The sequence below is a fragment of the Ictalurus furcatus genome, chromosome 4, assembly GCF_023375685.1.
Source record: "Ictalurus furcatus strain D&B chromosome 4, Billie_1.0, whole genome shotgun sequence".
NCBI classification, from domain to species: Eukaryota; Metazoa; Chordata; class Actinopteri; order Siluriformes; family Ictaluridae; genus Ictalurus; species Ictalurus furcatus.
This window is the reverse complement of record NC_071258.1, coordinates 32,680,094-32,700,757: the sequence shown is the minus strand read 5'-3', so window position 1 is coordinate 32,700,757 and position 20,664 is coordinate 32,680,094. Positions and strand designations below refer to the sequence as shown.

The window sequence follows — 20,664 nt, the reverse complement described above, 5'->3', positions numbered from 1 at the left end:
TAGTCTAGAATATCTGTTGCCAGCCACCTTTCTCTGGCCCATCTGGACAAAAAGGATGCTGTTCAGAGACTTCAGTTCAGCATTCAGCATAATCATCCCAGAGAACGTGAAAACAAAGCTGAGTCTTCTGGGTTAGAACACCTCCCTCTGCAGCTGGATTCTGGACTTTTTGACTGGGAGACCCCAGTACATCAGGACCGGCAACCCGACCAATGATTTGTTGTTAAGACCTTAATGAAAAAGCTTAATATTTTGCCATTTTGGGTGTGGCACATTTTTTTTGCCCAGGAGTGTAAATGTGTGTACTGTTGTCTGCTATTAAAAAAAGATACGGTGTATGTAAAAAAATAAGTATGGACAACTGTGAGAGAGTGCATGTAAAAACTTGAACTGTGTCAGCATTGAATATTTGGTAACTAGGATATGACTGAATGCAACTAAGTTGTTGCTCATGTAAATATATTAATACAACCACTAAATTTGCAAGCCACAAATCTCCAGTCCTTTTGTATCATGATATGAGTGTTTTCATACATTTCCTGCTTTACTGATCATTTGATGTGTACCTACATACCATTTTCATTGGGTTATAACAGCAACGGACACAAATGAATATCACTCTTAATATTGGTCGTCACTGCTGTATCGTCCTGTTTTTTTATTTCTATTAAATCATGTAAAATATAAATTAATAAATGATCTCATGAGTTAAATTTGAGATTCAATGGATTATGAGGAATATATTAATTTATGTTGATTGTGGATATTTAAACTATTCTCTTATAAAACCTTTCCCATTATTTGTTTTTTAGTGTTTTTCTCTGGCTTTAAAATTATTATGTAACACTTTGGAAGAAAGATACAGAATAGTAAACCAAAGCTTGATGCTAAAATAGCAAATATCTCCACAGCTACAGTGAATTTTCCAGGAGAGCTGACATAAGCTGGAATAAAAGTGATCCATACTGCACAGAACATTAGCATGCTGAAGGTGATGAATTTGGCTTCATTAAAATTATCTGGAAGTTTCCTAGCCAGAAAAGCTAAAATGAAACACAATACTGCTAAAATTCCTATGTAGCCCAACACAGCCCAGAAACCTAAGTTTGAGCCCAAACTGCATTCAAGAATGATCTTTTCCTTATAGTGCTTTAGATTTTTGAAGGGGAAAGGAGGGGATATTGTCAACCAAAGCACACAAATGAGGACCTGTATGAGAGTGAAGACAAGAACACTTAGTCTCTGCTGTGGAAGTCCAAACCATTTCATTACATTGCTGCCTGGACGTGTAGCTCTGAAAGCCATTAACACCACTACTGTTTTCCCCAGAACACAGGAGATGCAAAGGACGAAGGTGATCCCAAACACTGTGTGACGCAGCATACAAGACCACTCAGAGGGCTGTCCAATGAAAGTAAGTGAACAGAGGAAACACAGAGTCAGAGAGAAGAGCAGCAGGAAGCTCAGTTCAGCGTTGTTGGCTTTGACTATTGGTGTATTTTTATATTTAAAGAATATGATTGCTATTACTATTGTCATAAAAGAACCAACAACAGAAACCACTGTTAGCAACATTCCCATAGTGTCCTTATAGGACAAATATTCAACTTCCTTCATTACACATTTATTCTTATCAGCATTTGACCAATAATCTTGCTGGCACTGTTCACATTCAGTGGAATCTGTCATAGAGTGAAAGACAAAATGAATGCAGAACAAGTTAAAAAGTTTGATATATAGAAAAAATAAGAAGCAAAATTTGATATGTGTCAGACTAATCAAAGCAGTTCCTTGCTATTGCTAGGACTGTCTCCTTAAACTTCTGTATTTAATCCAGGTTGACATAATTGGCAAAATGTTTTTGTTTTTTGTTTTTTTTGTAGTAGAATTTTACTAACAGTAATATACTACAACTAATTATTATTATTATTATTATTATTATTATTATTATTATTATTATTATTATTATTGTAAGTAATAGTTGTAATCTATTATTTTTCTTCTTTAGAAGTATTCTGTACCTGACATATTACTGATCTCCCCAGCAGCACATTGTATGCAGTCAAAACAGCAAATAGGCTTTCCTTTCTGCACAGCTTTCCTTGTTCCAGGGAGGCAGCTGTCACTGCATACAGATTTTGGCACCTTGTTTAAGTAGAAAATGTGTTTACTTGAATGATAATACGATCCACATTATAAAGTCATTCTGTGTTAATTCATTTCATTGAGATCAAATTGCATTTTCATTCTTGTACTCACTTGATTTGTATTTCGTGCCCACGTGATCAAGGCCATATTTATTGCTAATCGATGCTGAGCAGGAACAGAGGAGTCATAAAATCCAACAGTGACAAATTCATATTGGTGTTCCTTATTTTTTTGCCAATTTATTATTTCATATTTTGCTGGAGGGTCACCATTTTTATCAAAATAAACATCTTCACCTTCTTTTGTCTTGAAACGCACTTTTTTCAAGTGTTCTAGAAACTGATTGAATGAAGTAAAATTCATAGGTTAATAAGAATCTGTATTTCACAATGTTAAAAATTTTGCCTGGTTATTTCAATTGGTGCTGCTTATTCATACCAAAGTTTTAAAGCCAACAGTACAAAAACCTGTGCCTAACAAACATTGTTAACTCACAGTGAAAGGATCAGGCTGCTTCCTTGTAGGACATGTTTGTTTGCAGCCAAGAAGTTCATGGAGTGTATGGGCAATGGCATACACTCCTTTATATACATTATTGAAAATGGGCATCATGGACATGTCAGTGAAGGTGTTTTTCACTTCAGACAGTTTCTCTTCACCTGTGCACATTGGCATGCCCACTGAATTATTCTGTCCTCTATATGTACAGGTAAACAAAGCCTCCCAGAATTCTGTAAAAATATCACTGCCTACTGATTTCAGTGGTTTTACATCTAGAATGAAGTCCTTCAGACCTGTTACCATTGTTTTGGGAATAGCTAGCCCTATGGCTCCTTGCAATATATTGTACTTGTCCAATGTGGCTGCCAGGGGATCAGCAATCCATCCCTCAGTTCCCACCCACTGATATCCAGTGATGTTGTGTTCAGCAAATACTTGAAGCAACATCTCCAGGTCCCAGCGAGTGACAAATGCCACTATCACTCGAGAAGTGGAACTTTTAATTTGCTCAACGATTCTCAAAATTTTTTCTTGTGAGTAGGACAAAAAAAATGGAAGTGAATATTCTAAGCATATGCCAAGCTGCTCTGCAATTTTAGTAAATGCAGCCATTCCACTGTTACCATAGTCATCATCTCTTCTTATTGCTCCCACCCAGGTCCAGCCAAAGTGCTTGACCATCTCTGCAAGTGCTAAGGTCTGGTAATAATCACTGGGAATAGTGCGCAGAAATGAGGGATATTTCCTCTTGTCACTCAGACACTCACAGGTTGCAAAGTAACTGATCTAAAATCAAATTCACAAAGGCATCTCCGGCATTAAGTTCAGTCACATGACATCAGAAGTAAGCTGAGACATTCATACGTAAAACAGAAAGTATTAAAGATTGTATTAGGCATAATAGTCAGTCAGTATTTTTCATAGTCACATAACATTATTAGTTATAAATGAAATATAAAATGGCTTCATATCTTCTCACCTTTGTAATAATATTGTAAATGCGATAATTTTAACATGAAAATAAATATGTTCTTACTAAGGGCACGCCTACAGGTCCAATACTCTTTGATATAGCCATGGACACTGATGAATATGTCTCTCCTATTATGGCTTGCACTTGTGCTGGCTTTGTGCAGATCTGCACTGAGTTCTCATTTCCATTCACAAGTGTCATTGCTACTTTCACCCCCAGTGATGAAGAACCACAGGAATCATAGATCTTGTAGCCCAGTGAGACTCCGGGCAGTAATAATGAACTGTTGTTGATCTCCTCTACTGCAAATATCAGGGACTGTGAATACTGGAAAGCTCTGAATTCCAGACTTGTTAAAAAATCAGATAAAAAAACAGATACATTATTCTGTGTAATATATAATTAGTACTGATATTATTAGCAATTATTGTGGATTATAATCTATTATAATATTTCACCAATTGTTTATGCTTACCTCATACACTTTATTGAAGGTGGCTTGACCAAATAGGATGCATCCATGATCTGCCATTTATGGAAGGGGAAAATTCCACCAACTACGATATCACCATCCTTCCATAGCTTTGGGTAGTCTGGCTCTCCAAGCACACTACAAGTAGTTTCTTGGGCAATGTACAAATTGATCATGGCCATTAGTATATGTAAGAGTGTAATGATTGACCCCATCTATCTTTTCAGGGTTAGAGAAGAGATATTCAGAGAGAAAGATATAACAAATGTGCCTTTGGATTGATCTGTCAGCCAACTGAACAGAAATAATTTGGGATATTTATATACAAGGAAATGCAAATTCTCCATGGTATAGTTGCATATTTGTGACACAACAAAGGGAGGTGTGACATGTTTCTAATCTAAAAGAAGTAGATCTTCTTGGTCCAAGATGTCATATTTAGCCTTTGTACCTCTGGGTTATGGGTGTTTAAGTTGGTGATTTCTTGTGTCTCATGTTTTTCTTTCAAGTATTGTGTTAAAAAATAATATGCTTTTTTATTTCCTTTTTCACATTAGTTAAAGTAGTTAAAATCTTCCTTGAGTAGAATAATCTGTAGAGATCATAACTGTTTTCCCTGTACAACCTACATATATAATATAGTCTCATACATACAGTGAGAGGAAATATGTACTCAGACACTTTTGTTATTTTTTATACATCCAGTTCATTTATCCCCTTTAAATGTACACATATAACGTCCTTTAACTTTTTACTTATAAATATGAACAACAACCTGTGTATACTTAAGCATAATCAAGGATGTTTACAAAACAAAATGTATTGGCAGGGCTTTTGAGAGTTGTGTTGCATGTATTGCTTTGTGAATCATTTGTTGAGTTCCTGGATAACATCACAATTGTCATTTTCATTGATTAAAAGGTATAAACAGCAATAGTGTCATGATCTCGCTGGCAGATGGTGCAGTATTAAGTGTGTAAATGTTTAATGGTGCCACGCGGTAGTGTTTCCATGTCCTGTTCTAGTTTCATGTTTCATGCCTCAGTTCTAGTTAAATGATAGACTCCATATGTGTATTAGCTACCTAGATGCTAAGCGGTAGTGTTTCCATGCCCTCTTCTAGATTCATGTCTCATGCCTCGGTTCTAGTTAAATGATAAACAGGCTTAACTACGTTTAAGTCCGTCATGTATGTGTTAGCCACCTTCATGCTAAGCGGTCTTGCTCTCGTGTCCTGCTTTGGTTTCATGCCTTGAATCTCGCTTCATGCTTCAGACTGCATATCTCTGCTCTTGTTTTTTGACTCTGTGTTTGGAATAAAGACCTTGATCTGCACTTGCTTCCGCCATAGTTTCGTTACATAACAAATAGACACAAGATTAAAAATATCACGCATAACATTGGCTAACTTTGGTATATTAGCACATTTTATTTCTATTAAATTACATAAAAAAATATATATATATAAATGAAAATTTACTTCATATAACCTTTGAGGTTGAGTGGATGATATAGTTTATATTGGATTATATATTAATCATGAATATTTACACTATTAATTTATTGAACTGGCACCTTTCCCATGATTTGCTTTTTAGTGTTTTTCTCTGGCTTCAACATGATTATGTAACACTTTGGAAGAAAGATACAGAATAATAAACCAAAGCTTGATGCTAAAATAGCAAATATCTCTACAGCTACAGTAAATTTTCCAGGTGAACTGACATAAGCAGGTATAAAAGCAATCCAAACTGCACAGAACATTACCATGCTGAATGTTATGAATTTGGCTTCATTAAAATTATCTGGAAGCTTCCGAGCTAGAAAAGCTAAAATAAAACATAAAAATGCTAAAAGTCCTATGTAACCCAGCACAGCCCAGAAACCTAAGTTTGAGCCCAAATTGCATTCAAGAATTATCTTTTCCTTATAGTGCGTTAGATTTTTGAAGGGGAAAGGAGGGGATATTGTCAACCAAAGCACACAAATAAGAACCTGTATGAGAGTGAAAAAAAGTACACTGAGTCTCTGCTGCGGAGGCCCAAACCATTTCATTACATTACTGCCTGGAAGTGTAGCTCTGAAAGCCATTAGTACCACTATGGTTTTCCCCAGTACACAAGAGATGCAAAGGACGAAGGTGATCCCAAACATTGTGTGACGCACCATACAGGACCACTCAGAGGGCTGACCAATAAAAGTAAGTGAACAAAGGAAACACAGAGCCAACGAGACAAGCAGCAGGAAGCTCAGTTCAGAGTTGTTGGCTTTTACTATTGGTGTATTTTTATATTTTAAAAATATAAATGCTATTACTATTGTCATCAATGAACCAACAATAGAAACCACTGTTAGCAAAATTCCCATTGTTTCCTGATATGACAAATATTCAACTTCCTTCTTTACACATTTATTCTTGTCTGCATTTGACCAGTAATCTTGCTGGCACCGTTCACATTCAACTGAATCTGTTATAGAGTGAGAGAAAAAAAAAACCACAAAACAAGTTAAACATTTAATAAATACAAGAAATAATGAATTTAATACGTAAGAAATAGGACTGCAAATTCTTGCCATTACCACAGTCATCTCTTTAATTGACAAGTTGACATAATTGTCATACTAATTTTGTAGAATGTTACAGACAAATAATAATAATAATAATAATAATAATAATAATAATAATAATAATAATAATACATTATTATTATTATTAGTAGTAGTAGTAGTAGTAGAAGTAGTATTTGTTATATAATATTTTTCTTCTTTAGGAATATTCCAGACCTGACATATTACTGATCTCTCCAGCAGCACATGGTATGCAGTCGAAACAGCAGATTGGCTTTCCTTTCTGCACAGCTTTCCTTGTTCCAGGTGGGCAACTCTCACTACATACAGATTTGGGCACCTTGTTTAAGGAGAAAATGTGGTTACTTGACCTACAATATGATCTATATTATGAAGTCATTCTGCAATAATTAATTCCATTGACACCAATTTGAATTTTCTTCCTTATACTCACTTGATTTGTATTTTGTGCCCAGAGAATTGAGGCCATATTTACTGCTAATCGATTCTGACCAGGAACTGAGGAGTCATAAAGTCCAACTGTAACAAATTCATACTGACTTTCTTTAATTTTTTGCCAGTTTATTATTTCATATTTTGCAGGAGGATCACCATTTTCATCAAAGTAAACATCTTCGCCATCTTTTGTCTTAAAACACACTTTTTTCAGGTGTTCTAGAAACTGATTGAATAAAGTAAAGTTATGGGCATGTTTGCCTGCTTATTTAAATGAGTGCAGCTTGGTATATCAAAGTTAAAAATACCAATCCCTTAAAAATACTGTTAACTTACTGTGAAAGGATCAGGCTGCGTCTTTGTAGGACATGTTTGTTTGCAGCCAAGAAGTTCATGGAGTGTATGGGCAATGGCATACACTCCTTTATATACATTATTGAAAATGGGCATCATGGACATGTCAGTGAAGGTGTTTTTCACTTCAGACAGTTTCTCTTCACCTGTGCACATTGGCATGCCCACTGAATTATTCTGTCCTCTATATGTACAGGTAAACAAAGCCTCCCAGAATTTTGTAAAAATGGCACTGCCTACTGATTTCAGTGGTTTTACATCTAGAATGAAGTCCTTCAGACCTGTTACGGTTGTTTTGGGAATAGCTAGCCCTATGGCTCCTTGCAATATATTGTACTTATCCAATGTGGCTGCTACTGGATCAGCAATCCATCCCTCGGTTCCCACCCACTGGTATCCAGTGATGTTGTGTTCAGCAAATACTTGAAGTAAAATCTCAAATTCCCGGGGAGTGACAAATCCCACTATCACTCGAGAAGTAGCGCTTTTAATTTGCTCAACAATTCTCAAGACTCTTTCTTTTGAGTATGTTCTAAAAAATGGAAGGGAATATTCTAAACATATACCCAGTTGTTCTGCAATTTTAATAAATGCAGCCATTCCACTGTTACCATAGTCATCATCTCTTATTATTGCTCCCACCCAGGTCCAGCCAAAGTTTTTGACCATCTCTGCAAGTGCTATGGTCTGGTAATAATCACTGGGAATAGTGCGCAGAAATGAGGGATATTTCCTTTTATCACTCAGACACTCACAGGTAGAATAGTAACTTATCTAAAATTAGATTCACATACTTATATCAGGAATAACAGTCAGTCAGTATTTTTCATACTGTGAAATAATATCATGAGTATTAAATGAGCTAAAAAATGTCTTTATATCATCTCACCTTTAGAATAATTATCATAATCATTTAGTAAATAATTATAATTATAGACATAGTAAAAAATGCATCAATTCTTACTAAGGGGATGCTGAAAGGTCCAATACTCTTTGCTATAGCCATGGACACTGATGAATATGTCTCTCCTATTATGGCTTGCACATGAGTTGGCTTTGTGCAGATCTGATCTGAAGCTGAGTTCTCATTTCCATTCACAAGCATCATTGCTACTTTGACCCCCTGTGCTGCAGAACCACAAGTATCAAAGATCTTATAGCCCAGTGAGACTCCAGGCAGTAAAGACGAACTGTTGTTGATCTCCTCTATTGCATAGATCAAGGTCTGTGAATACTGGAAAGCTCTGAATTCCATACTAGTTCAAAATCAGATAGAAAAACATTAACATTAATGACAGAATAAGGTATTTGATATAATTACATTTGGTATTATTAGTAATTAAATATAATATTTCACTTAAAGTTTACACTGCTTACCTTGTGCACTTCACAGGTGGCATAACCAAATATGACAAGTCTGTGATCTCCCATTTAAAATGGAAGGGGAAAATTGCTCCAACTAATATATCACCATTCTTCCATAGCTGTGGGTATGCAGGCTCTCCACGCAGACTACAAGTCTCTTGTGCAGTATATGAATTGATGATGGCCATTGCCACATGAAAAATAATAAATATTGACTCCATCTAGCTACCCAGCTTTAGAGAAAAGAAAAACCTATAATATATGGTCTGATCTCTCAGCTAACTGCACAGAAAGAATAGGTGGTATTTATATAGAAGAAAATGTAAATCCTCCATGGTAAAGTTATACATGTGGGTCACAGCCAAAGAAGGTGTGGCTCTTCTAAAATAAATGGGCCTTTATCTCTGTATGTTTGGCACATTAGCTTTTTTTTTTCTTCGGGGGGGGGGGGGGGGGGTTCTCATGTAGAATAATCTGAACTTCATAATAATAATGATAATAATAATAATAATAATAATAATAATAATAATAATAATAATAATAATAATAATAATGATAATGTGACCTTTCATAATTTTCCAATGCCATTGTGTAAATGACGTGCTAAGGAGAACCTTCTGTCAGGTCAGGTGCAGAATGCCTTACTACCAGTTTAGTTGTCTCATATGGAATATGACCTTCCTAATTTTTCAATCTTTTTCTTAACCCTTTGTTGTCATGGATATTTCTTATATTGCCTAATTCAGTATACTTATGCTGTCTTCATTAAATACATGCTGATATAGGTTTATGCTTCTTTCTATATATCATATAATAAAAAAAAAAAACACGTTTATTTATTTATTTATTTATTTTCCATTGCGACTGACAAAAGCCAACTGAAGATAGGCTAGACATGCAAATTAATTTATAAATTGACTAGTTTCTAAGGGTAATGCATTATTTTGGAGATTTTGGAGAGTTTGAGTATTTCTATAACTGCTGAGAGATTTTCATGCACAGCATTTTCTAGAGTTTACTCAGAATGGTGCAATAAAGAAAAAAACATCCAGTGAGTGCTGGATCAATGGAGAGGTCAACAGCGAATGGCCAAACTGGTTCAAGCATCTCAGAGTGCACAACGCATTGAACCTTGAGACAGATAGGCTACAATAGCAGAAGATGTCAGGTTTAAAAAAAATAATAAAAAATTACTCTGGCACTTACACCTCTACTCTGCGCACTTTGCTTCATCTGGAACTCAAGTAATTTATCTTGTATGGTAGCACTACTTGTATTTGTCACAATCTCGCCGGCAGATGACGCAGTATTATATGCCGATTGGTGTAATGGTGCCACGCGGTAATGTTCCCATGTTCTGCTCTGGTTTCTTGTTTCATGCCATAGTCCTAGTTAAATGATTGCCAGGTCTAGTTTCTTGTTTCATGCCATAGTCCTAGTTAAATGATTGCCATGTCTAGTTTCTTGGTTCATGCCATAGTCCTAGTTAAATGATTGGCATGTCTACTTCAATGGGTAAATGGGTAAATGTGCTAAGAGGTAGCTTTCCCATGTCTGGTTATAGTTTCGTGTTTCATGCCTCAGTTCTAGTTTTTGTTTAGCCCTCGTTTCCCATTTCCTGTACGATTGACTTTAGCTGGACATAAAGACGTTGATCCTGCACTTCCTGTTCCAGTCTCATATCGTAACAGAATACTGCCCCCACTTACCATGGAAGTAGCAGGAGAGTACCATGTTGGGAAATGCTCGGATTACTGGCCGCATTTCTTGTCCGTGCAGTTCCCTCAAAGGTACGCCGCCAAACTCCCACCAGAGACAGCGGGATTGGGGAGCTACCCACTGGAGTTCCTCTGCCACTGCCAGGTATATTTCTGCAGCCTGGCGTATCCCAAGCCTAATAAGAGACACTGGATCGGGTTCTTAGTGTCCTGGTTTTGCGGCCTGGCCCGGGACTGGGCGGAGCAACTGGTAAGTACTGGGTCCTCCGCCCTCCATGATGTCACCCAGTTCGCGGAGCTGTTTGTTGAGGAGTTCTACCGGAAAGGGCATCTTCGTTGTCTGGATCTACTGGGGTGGTGAATCAGTGGAATGCCCCAGCCTGACCTGCCATTCCACCTTTTCTACAAGTGGGTGGACATGCTAGAATCTGCAGCTCCCAAGCCCCAGCCTGAGGTCAACATGGCGACTTCGGGGTCCCAGCCCTGATTTAGGAATTAGGAATGCGTGGCAAACGGAGTTAGGAGTACAGATAAGTGAGGAGTGTTGGGAACATGCTATAGGGAGGGTACAGTCTACCACTTCTTGTGCTTGTCTTGGACTTATCCAGTTCAAAGTTTTACACAGAGTCCATCTGTCCAAGTCGAGACTTTCTGTAATATATCCGAACGTAGAGGACAAGTGTTATAAATGCCATGGCTCTCCCTGTCATCTTGGCCATATGTTTTTCTTCTGCCCTGATCTCCATGGTTTTTGGTCTGTTTTTTTTTTTTTTTTTAACATCATGTCCACTATTCTCAGGGTAGATTTAAAACCTTGCCCATTCATTACTGTATTTGGGATTCCTGATGCCTCAGTTCCATTGAGCTTGATACAAAAGGATGTTATCGCTTTCACATGCCTTATAGCAAGACATTCCCTACTGTTGCATTGGAAGTCTGATAAATATCCATCTATCTCCCAGTGGCTAAAGGACATGATGGTTTTTTTTTTTAAACTCAAGAAAATTAGGTATACGATGAGGGGTTGTACTGACAAGTTTTTTTTAATAAATGGCAACCCTTTATTGCATATTTTATGGAGTTACAGACACTTCCCACTTAAATTTTTGTGCCTGTTGTTGGGTTTTACATTATCTATATAACCAGCGATAGTTATTGGTTAGCCATGATGAGCTGGGGTGGGGGGTGTTTGTTTTCCATGTTTGTATTTTTTAATTTAGTTTTCCTTTGTTAGTATAAAAAGAAAGAAACTGTGAATGATTTTTGTTGTGCTTTAGTCAGTTTGTTTTTCTTCTCAATAAAATATTTGGGAAAAAAAAAAGAAATGTTCAGCAGAAATGTTCAGCAGAAATGTTCACTAGAAATGTTCAGCAGAAATGTTCAGTATAAATGTCCAGCAGAAATGTTCAGTAGAAATGTTCAGTAAAAAGGTTCAGCAGAAATGTTCAGTAGAAATGTTCAGCGGAAATGTTCAGCAGAAATGTTCAGTAGAAATGTTCAGCAGAAATGTTCAGCGGAAATGTTCAGCGGAAATGTTCAGCAGAAATGTTCAGCAGAAATGTTCAGCAGAAATGTTCAGTAGAAATGTTCAGTAGAAATGTTCAGCAGAAATGTTCAGTAGAAATGAAAGTGGAGATTGTATGTTTGAGCTGAAATAAAAAAAGAAAATAAATAAACACGGCGACCTCGGGGGCCCAGCCCGAGGTCAACCTGGCGACCTCGGGGCCCCAGTCCGAGGTCAACAAGGCGACCTCGTGGCCCCAGCCTGAGGTCAACAGAGCGACCTCAGAGCCTCCGTCTGAGGTCAACATGGTGACCTGAGAGGTCCAGCTAGAGACCTACGGGGAGGTCTCAGCTCCAGAGCCCCAGCCCGAGGTCAACCTCGCGACCTCGGGGTCCCAGCCCGAGGTCAACCTGGTGACCTTGGGGTCCCAGGCCGAGGTCAACGTGGAGACCTCGGGGTCCCAGCCTGAGGTCAACCTCGCGACCTCGGGGTCCCAGCCCGAGGTCAACCTGGTGACCTTGGGGTCCCAGGCCGAGGTCAACCTGGTGACCTCGGGGCCCCAGCCCGAGGTCAATGTGCCGACCTCGGGGCCCCAGCCCTGTTGAGGACGTCGCCCCGTGCCCCAGCCCCCCTGGGGTCGGTGCTCCGCCTGTCTGCTGCCCGGTGGAGGCCGCTCTGTTTCCTTATGCAGCGAAGGACTGGTTACACAGGGGATTAGTTGGAGGAGGTTGTACTTTGGCACTCCGGGAGGATCGCATTTGGAGGGGGGTTCTGTCACGATCTTGCTTGCAGATGGCGCAGTATTATATGCCGATTGGTGTAATGGTGCCACGCGGTAATGTTCCAATATTCTGCTCTGGTTTCTTGTTTTATTGCCCTGGTAATTGGGGTATTATTCATGTTTGTGCACACAAAAGCAATCATATCTCTCAGAGAATAAGGTTTATAGTAAAAATTATTTTTAGGTCAATTTGTTTCTTCACACTACACCATTTTTTGCACCATTTTGCTCCACCCACTTAAATTTGTGATATTGTTCTAAGATGACTTTTGTGAAATAGTTCTAAGATTTGTGACCAATCCTGATAAAGCAGATTTCAAAGTACTCAGGGGCATGTGATACTTGGTAATTATCAAAAACATGTTGAGATTTATAAACAATGTGAACACCATACATCAATCACTGCTAAGCGGAGCTTCACCGATTCAGATTTCAAAAGGCATTTAACAAAACTAGCATTGTGCTATCGTGACTGAACTTAATAAGTATGTTCATCTGTGGTCTCTTTATTGTATCTTAGCAAGAACTGCCCACTTGGGGTGCTATTTGCAAAGAGTGCTCTGTCAATAGAATGGACTACTAAGACATGGTTCACACTTGGGTGACCCTGCTTAATAAGTGGTGTAGAACTTTTCAGCACCTGGGTCCATTTTTTTTTTTTTAATGGGTCATTTTGGCACCCATGTGCAGTTGTTCTAAGTAGAGCATTTATACACATTTCATGAGGAGCACTATACTGCAGCCCACTAATGAGGCTGTTGTTTCTGTGTGTGTATGTGTTACTCAGTGAAACCAACCATGGAAAACCTACCACTGGAAAAAAAAAAGCAGTAGCAGCCTTACAGCAGCTGTATGTAGGTGTGTCATACTTTGGTCTACTGTGAAATAACATGGTATGATGTATGTAATAGAGTAATACAGATGATAGTTAGAGAGCACAAAATATTTAGTAAATATCTATGCTACTACTGAATGCATCTAACATGTGGCTCATGCAAATGTATTAATACAAACACCTAAAATTACAAGACGAAAATTTTCATTCCTATTGTATCATTATTCAAATGTTTTATTAGGTTTTCTTTGTTGCTCTACTATGTACACACCATCACAATTTCCATCGCCTCTGAATGAAATGTTTAAGAGCACACAGTATGGACACAACATGAATAATATCATGGGTAAACTCAGCAATTTCTAACATTGCATTATTTTCTAATTTATTTAATTTTCCGATCACCCCATTATTTTTAATTTAAATAAATTATAAAATATGAATAAGTTATTTAATGCTTAAGGTTTGAGGTTCAGGAAACTATATGCTTTAAATCCATATTAACCATGCATATTTATATTATTAACTTATTGAACAGACACTTTTCCCATAATTTGCTTTTTAGTGTTTTTCTCTGGCTTCAGGACGATTATGTAACACTTTGGAAGAAAGATACAGAATAGTAAACCGAAGCTTGATGCTAAAATAGCAAATATCTCTACAGCTACAGTAAATTTTCCAGGAGAACTGACATAAGCTGGAATAAAAGCAATCCAAACGGCACAGAACATTACCATACTGAATGTGATGAATTTAGCTTCATTAAAATTATCTGGAAGCTTCCTAGCTAGAAAAGCTAAAATGAAACATAAAAGTGCTAAAAGTCCTATGTAACCCAGCACAGCCCAGAAACCTATGGTTGAGCCCAAACTGCATTCAAGAATGATCTTTTCCTTATAGTGCAATAGATTTTTAAAGGGGAAAGGAGGGGATATTGTCAACCAAAGCACACAAATAAGAATCTGTATGATAGTGAAAGCAAGTACACTGAGTCTTTGCTGTACAGGCCCGAACCATTTCATGACATTACTGCCTGGAAGTGTAGCCCTGAAGGCCATTAACACCACTATAGTTTTCCCCAGTACACAGGAGATGCAGAGGACGAAGGTGATCCCAAACGCTGTGTGGCGCAGCATACAGGACCAATCAGAAGGCCGGCCAATGAAAGTAAGTGAACAGAGGAAACACAGAGTCAAAGAAAAGAGCAGCAGGAAGCTCAGTTCAGAGTTGTTGGCTTTGACTATTGGTGTATTTTTATATTTAAAGAATATGATTCCTATTACTATTGTCATAAAAGAACCAACAATAGAAACCACTGTTAGCAAAATTCCCATTGTTTCCTCATAGGTCAAATATTCAATTTCCTTCTTTACACATTTATTCTTGTCTGCATTTGACCAGTAATCTTGCTGGCATTGGTCACATTTAATGGAATCTGTCACAGAGTGAGAGAGATACAAAATACAGAACAAGAAAAAATTAGATATATAACAGAAATAATCAGCTAAACATATGTCAGATTAATAAAAGTACTTTTTTTGTTGTTTTGAGCAGTTCACCTATATCTAGTTAATTTCTAGCTAAATGTATATTATTATTATTAGTAGTAGTAGTAGTAGTAGTAGTAGTAGTAGTAGTAATTGTCATCTGTTATCTTTCGTTTTTAGGGTTATTCTGTACCTGTCATATTACTGATCTCTCCAGCAGCACATGGTATGCAGTCAAAACAGCAGATAGGCTTTCCTTTCTGCACAGCTTTCCTTGTACCAGGGGGGCAACTCTCAGTACACACAGATTTGGGCAGCTTATTAAAATAGAAATTGTAGTTACTTGAATAATACTATGAAATATGTATTTATATGATTATTCATAAAAATTAGACTTTGCATTTTTCCTTATACTGACCTGATTTGTATTGTTTGCCCACACAATGGAGGCCATGTTTACTGCTAATCGATCATGAATAGGAAGAGAGGAGTCATAAAGTCCAACAGTGACAAATTTATACTGATCTTTACTCGTTTGCATGTTTATTATTTCATATTTTGCTGGAGGATCACCATTTTCATCAAAATAAACTTCTTCACCTTCTTTGGTCTTGAAACGCACCTTTTTAAGGTGTTCTAGAAACTGACGGAATAGAGCAAATTGTCTTTTTTTTCTCCTTTTACTTAAATTAATGTAAGTGTTTGTATCAAATACTTGAATAGAAAAAAAATAAATAAAAATAAACAGTTTCAGAATCAATATTAACTTACTGTGAACAGATCTGGCTGCTTCTTTGTAAGACATGTGTGTTGGCAGCCAAGAAGACTGTGTAGAGTATAGGCTATGGCATATACTGCTTTATAGATATTATTGAAAATTGGCATAAAAGACATATCAGTAAAGGTGTTTTCTATCTCAGAGAGTTTCTCTTCACCTGTGCATATAGGTGAGTCCTCCGAATCATTCTGTGCTGTAAATTTGCAATTAAACAAAGCTTCCCAGAATTTATTAAAAATTGCACTGCCTACTGATTTCAGTGGTTTTATATTTAGAATGAAGTCCTCCAGACCTGTCACCTTTGTTTTGGGAATGGCTAGCCCGATTGCTCCTTGCAGTATGTTGTGCTCATCTAGTTTGGCAACTACTGGATCAGATATCCAGCCCTCAGTTCCCACCCATTGATATCCGGTGATGTTGTGTTCAGAAAGTATGGGCAGCAAAATTTCAAAATCCCATTGAGTGACAAATCCCACTATTACTCGAGATGTGGAGCTTTTAATTTGCTCAATTACTCTCAGTATTCTTTCTTGTGAGTAGGTTCTAAAAAATGGAAGTGAGTATTCTAAACATATGTCCAGTTGTTCTGCAATTTTAGTAAATGCAGCCATCCCACTGTTTCCATAGTCATCATCTCTTCTTATTGCTCCAACCCAGGTCCAGCCAAAGTGCTTGAGCATCTCTGCAAGTGCTAAGGTCTGGTAATAATCACTGGGAATAGTGCGCAGAAATGAGGGATATTTCCTTTTATCACTCAGACATTCACAGGTAGCAAAGTAACTGATCTAAAATTAGATTCACATACTTATATCAAGCATGACAGTCAGTCAGTATTTTTCATACTGTCACATAACATAATGAGTTGTAAATTAGCTATACATTGGCTTTCTATCATCTCACCTTTAGAATAATGTAAATGTAAATAATGTAAATTCTTACTAAAGGCATGCTGAAAGGTCCAATACTCTTTGATATAGCCATGGACACAGATGAGTATGTCTCTCCTATTATGGCTTGCACCTGGGCTGGCTTTGTACATATCTGTTCCGAGATTGATTTCTCATTTCCATTCACAAGCGTCATTGCTACTTTTACCCCCTGTGTTGTGGAACCACAGGTATCAAAGATCTTGTAGCCCAATGATACTCCAGGCAGTAAAGATGAACTGTTGTTGATCTCCTCTACCGCATATATCAAGGTCTGTGTATACTGGAAGGATCTGAATTCAAGACTTGTTAAAAAACAGAGAGAAAAGCATATGCATGATTCTGTAAAGAATCTAATGATATCATTAGTGCTGATATTTTAATAATTTAATATAATAAATATTTCACGTAATGTATATACTGTTTACCTTGTGCACTTCGTTGCAGGTGGCATGACCGCATAGGATGAGTCTGTCATATCCCATTTAAAATGGAAGGGGAAAATTCCTCCAACTATGATATCACCGTCCTTCCATATCTGTGGGTATGCAGGCTCTCCACGCAGGCTACAAGTAGTCTCTTGTGCTGTATATGAATTGATGATGGCCATTACCACATGAAAGAGAGTAAATATTGACTCCATCTAGCTATCCAGGTCTAAAGAAGAGACAGATTGATAATGCAATATTGTACATGTCAGCTCACTGAACAGAATTAATCGGTGATATTTATATAGAAGGAAAACAAATTCTCTATGGTAAAGTTACACATGTGGGTCACAGCCAAAGGAGGTGTGACAGTTCTATTTTGACAGAAGAGGGCCTTTACCCTGTTTTATCTCTGGGTTTTTGCCACATTAGTTGTTAAAAGTAAAAACATCCTCATGTACATTTTGTGCTGTTGAGAACCATCTACAATATACGGTACAATATGCTTTACTGGTATTTAGTTATGTTGTATAGGACATCTCTTTCCTACATTTTGAATCTTTTTCTTAACTCCTTGTTATCTTGGCCTTTTTTTTTGTTCCTTATTGCAGTAGATTTATGCTGTGCTTGTTCATTCTATGCTGAAAGTTTTATATGGTATATGTTATTTTTCCATAGCCGGAAACACAAACAAACCTGCCTCAGATTACTTCAAGTCAAGTTAAGTCAAGTCAAGTCAAGTCAAGTCAATTGGGTGTTTATTGTCAATGTAGCTTGTATACATTGAAATGAAATGTCATTTCTTCAGGATCATGGTGCAACACAGAACAGTACACAAGACTACATAAAGTACAATACACAACAATGTGAGACAAGTGCAGGGCAATAAATACAAAGAACAGAACAATAGATATGCAGGACAATAACATAAAAGACAATAAATACACAGTAAATGGGCAGTAAACTATTTTGTTCAGCAAGATGAAAACAATTACTTCAGCAGGAAAATACATTATTATTATTATTTTTTAACATAATAGTTCATAAGTAACAGTAAGAGTCAACAGATAAACAAGTAGTAGTTTTCTTATCAGGATTACCCAAGCATTTGGTTGAATGACCCCAAATGGACATTGCAAACTTTCTGTGACTGTAAGGTTGTCTATCCTACATTTTTATTAAATATTTATAATTTAGTATGGTAAAATTTGAACATTTTATAATTCCATAATACTTGTCTTTGGTTAAACATAAACAAACAATACACTGACGTCTCTATATTCCACAAAGAACTGGCCTGATCCACCTAATTTGGGCACAGTGAGCATGGGGCTGCTTCAATTGAAGGTCAACCCTTCTTCAGACTGTTTTTCATGGGTTCACTAGTAGTTAATTCATAGTAGTCACTGTGTAGTTAATTGTATTATCCTGGCTATGCAATTTGGCCATGACATGTTCAGACAGGTCTAACTAGGCCTCTATGTAAACAGCTTTCATTAACTTAGTCAGTAGATTCTGCATTCCAAGCTTTTGTCCTCTTTCCAAGCTTGTATCAAGTCATGTGTGAGTGTTTTTAAGCAGACTGAAAACATGATATTATATTAGGGAAATTTAATGCTCATGTTGGGACTGATGGAGATACTTGGAGGGGAGTAATTGAGAGGAACAGCCTTCCATATCTGAACCCAGAGAAATGTTAGTAGACTTCTATGCAAACTACTGATTGTCAATAATAAACACTTTGTTTGAACACAGAGGTTGTTCATAATTGTAGTTGGTACCAAAAGTCAATGACTGATATGTGATTGTATGATCAGACTTGAGGCCATATGTTTTGGACTCCTATTAGAGAATGGGGCAGGCTTGCCAGGGTCAGATGGCTGAAACCAGGCTTGGGAGACTGCACCGCCAGCCTCAGGCATGAGCTGGTCTTTGGAGGCTTTGCCCTTGACCTCAGACAGACACATGACTTGAGAGGCCATCTTGTCGGACTCAGGCATGAGCAGAGCTTGGTAGGTTGTCTCGTCGGCCTCTGGCAGGAACAGGATGTGGGAGGTTATGTCTTGGTTAGGCTGGAGCTGGGCTGTGGAGTCCGCCCTGTCGGCCTGCTCATAGTAGGTTGTGAATGTCGGAACTGGTTCCTTCATCATGCTGGTCCCCACCCCCCAAAGACTTTTCTAGTTGAAAAGGTTGTAAACACCTTTACAAATAGTCCCACAAACAGTTAGATTGCTAAGTCCACTGGATCCTGTAATGACTAGACACTCCGCCCACTGGTGGGCTGGGCCAAAGAACCACAATAAAATGAACCCCAGCCATTGCTTCTTCTTGGGATTGGAGTTTCGACCAGGCTCGAAAAATATAATGCAGTCAAATTTTGGCATGGTTATCTTAGCATGATGCCTATCATATGGGTCTGGGGAATTCAAGACAGACTGGCTTGAATTGAGTGCTGGCATGGTTTTCTTGGTATGAAGTCTCCTCCACTTTCCTGATGCACCCATAGTTAGGTGAAGTAGTCATGTAAACAGGGTGGAGACGGATGAAATCGCAGTTAAAGCTTTTATTAAAGAGACAGGCAGATAAATCCAAATCCTGAAGGCAAAATCAAGCAAACAGAAGTAAGCTGATCAGCAAACAGGGTTTACATGGCAAAGTCAGAACAGAAAAACAGAGAAACTGGGAACAAGATCAAAGATCTGGAAATGAGAACACAGAACAAAGGCCTGGTAACGCATTGACAGCAAAACACAGAAACAATACTTCAACCACAAACAAAGGCAGCTGCGGTGTTTAAATACTAATAATACAGGGGTGGAAACAGAACAGAAAACATAACAAAAAAACATGTCACACATAGATAAAATCACTGTAAACCCAGAAGTGTGCTGTTGCGCTGCCGGTAACTCAAGCACACTGAACACTCCAAGACTCAGCATGAGGGGGAAATAATAATAATAATAATAATAATAATAATAATAATAATAATAATATATTTAATTTGTATAGCACCTTTCCAGGTGCTATACAAATTAAATATTGTGTATTAATATATGCACAATAAATATATGCACAATTAATATATGCACAATAAATATTTTATTGTGCAGTGTCCTTTAAGGACACTGCACAATAAAATACAATAACAATACAGTAAAACAGACTAACATATGGGTCATATGGACAGCGGCCATTTGCCCAGTCTAGAACAAGAAGCAATGAAGTTCCATTGTTATAATAAGTCTTACAACTTTCAAATCCATAACAAGAGACAGACACTAAGCATCATGTAGACAGCACAGAAAGTGTAGGTAGTATAAACAAACAAACACAATGAGTAGTACATGAAGCAGCTACACATTAAGACTGA

At 37.5% G+C, this 20,664-nt stretch overlaps 5 protein-coding genes across 5 annotated transcripts; all 5 read right to left on the bottom strand.

The window, feature by feature from the left end:
* Positions 1 to 780: 780 nt before the first annotated feature.
* Positions 781 to 1,788, bottom strand: LOC128607042 (extracellular calcium-sensing receptor-like). Its single transcript, XM_053623660.1, has one exon. It carries the CDS (start codon positions 1,687 to 1,689, stop codon positions 781 to 783), a length of 909 nt encoding a protein of 302 aa, XP_053479635.1. The 5' UTR covers positions 1,690 to 1,788.
* A 599-nt stretch (positions 1,789 to 2,387) lies between these two features.
* On the bottom strand, positions 2,388 to 3,823 carry LOC128606263 (vomeronasal type-2 receptor 1-like). The gene is made up of 2 exons (XM_053622303.1): positions 3,686 to 3,823; positions 2,388 to 3,435 (listed from the first exon to the last, which is right to left on the bottom strand). The coding sequence occupies exons 1-2, from the start codon at positions 3,821 to 3,823 to the stop codon at positions 2,635 to 2,637; spliced, it is 939 nt and encodes a 312-aa protein (XP_053478278.1). The 3' UTR covers positions 2,388 to 2,634.
* Positions 3,824 to 5,604: 1,781 nt separating this feature from the next.
* On the bottom strand, positions 5,605 to 7,304 carry LOC128606262 (extracellular calcium-sensing receptor-like). Its single transcript, XM_053622302.1, has 3 exons — positions 7,294 to 7,304; positions 6,879 to 7,033; positions 5,605 to 6,562 (listed from the first exon to the last, which is right to left on the bottom strand). Exons 1-3 carry the CDS (start codon positions 7,302 to 7,304, stop codon positions 5,655 to 5,657), a joined length of 1,074 nt encoding a protein of 357 aa, XP_053478277.1. The 3' UTR covers positions 5,605 to 5,654.
* On the bottom strand, positions 7,276 to 9,025 carry LOC128606261 (extracellular calcium-sensing receptor-like). The gene is made up of 3 exons (XM_053622301.1): positions 8,850 to 9,025; positions 8,437 to 8,728; positions 7,276 to 8,246 (listed from the first exon to the last, which is right to left on the bottom strand). The coding sequence occupies exons 1-3, from the start codon at positions 9,023 to 9,025 to the stop codon at positions 7,446 to 7,448; spliced, it is 1,269 nt and encodes a 422-aa protein (XP_053478276.1). The 3' UTR covers positions 7,276 to 7,445.
* Positions 9,026 to 15,868: 6,843 nt separating this feature from the next.
* Positions 15,869 to 17,670, bottom strand: LOC128606328 (extracellular calcium-sensing receptor-like). The gene is made up of 3 exons (XM_053622363.1): positions 17,295 to 17,670; positions 16,880 to 17,171; positions 15,869 to 16,725 (listed from the first exon to the last, which is right to left on the bottom strand). Exons 1-3 carry the CDS (start codon positions 17,507 to 17,509, stop codon positions 15,925 to 15,927), a joined length of 1,308 nt encoding a protein of 435 aa, XP_053478338.1. The 5' UTR covers positions 17,510 to 17,670; the 3' UTR covers positions 15,869 to 15,924.
* Positions 17,671 to 20,664: the final 2,994 nt, after the last annotated feature.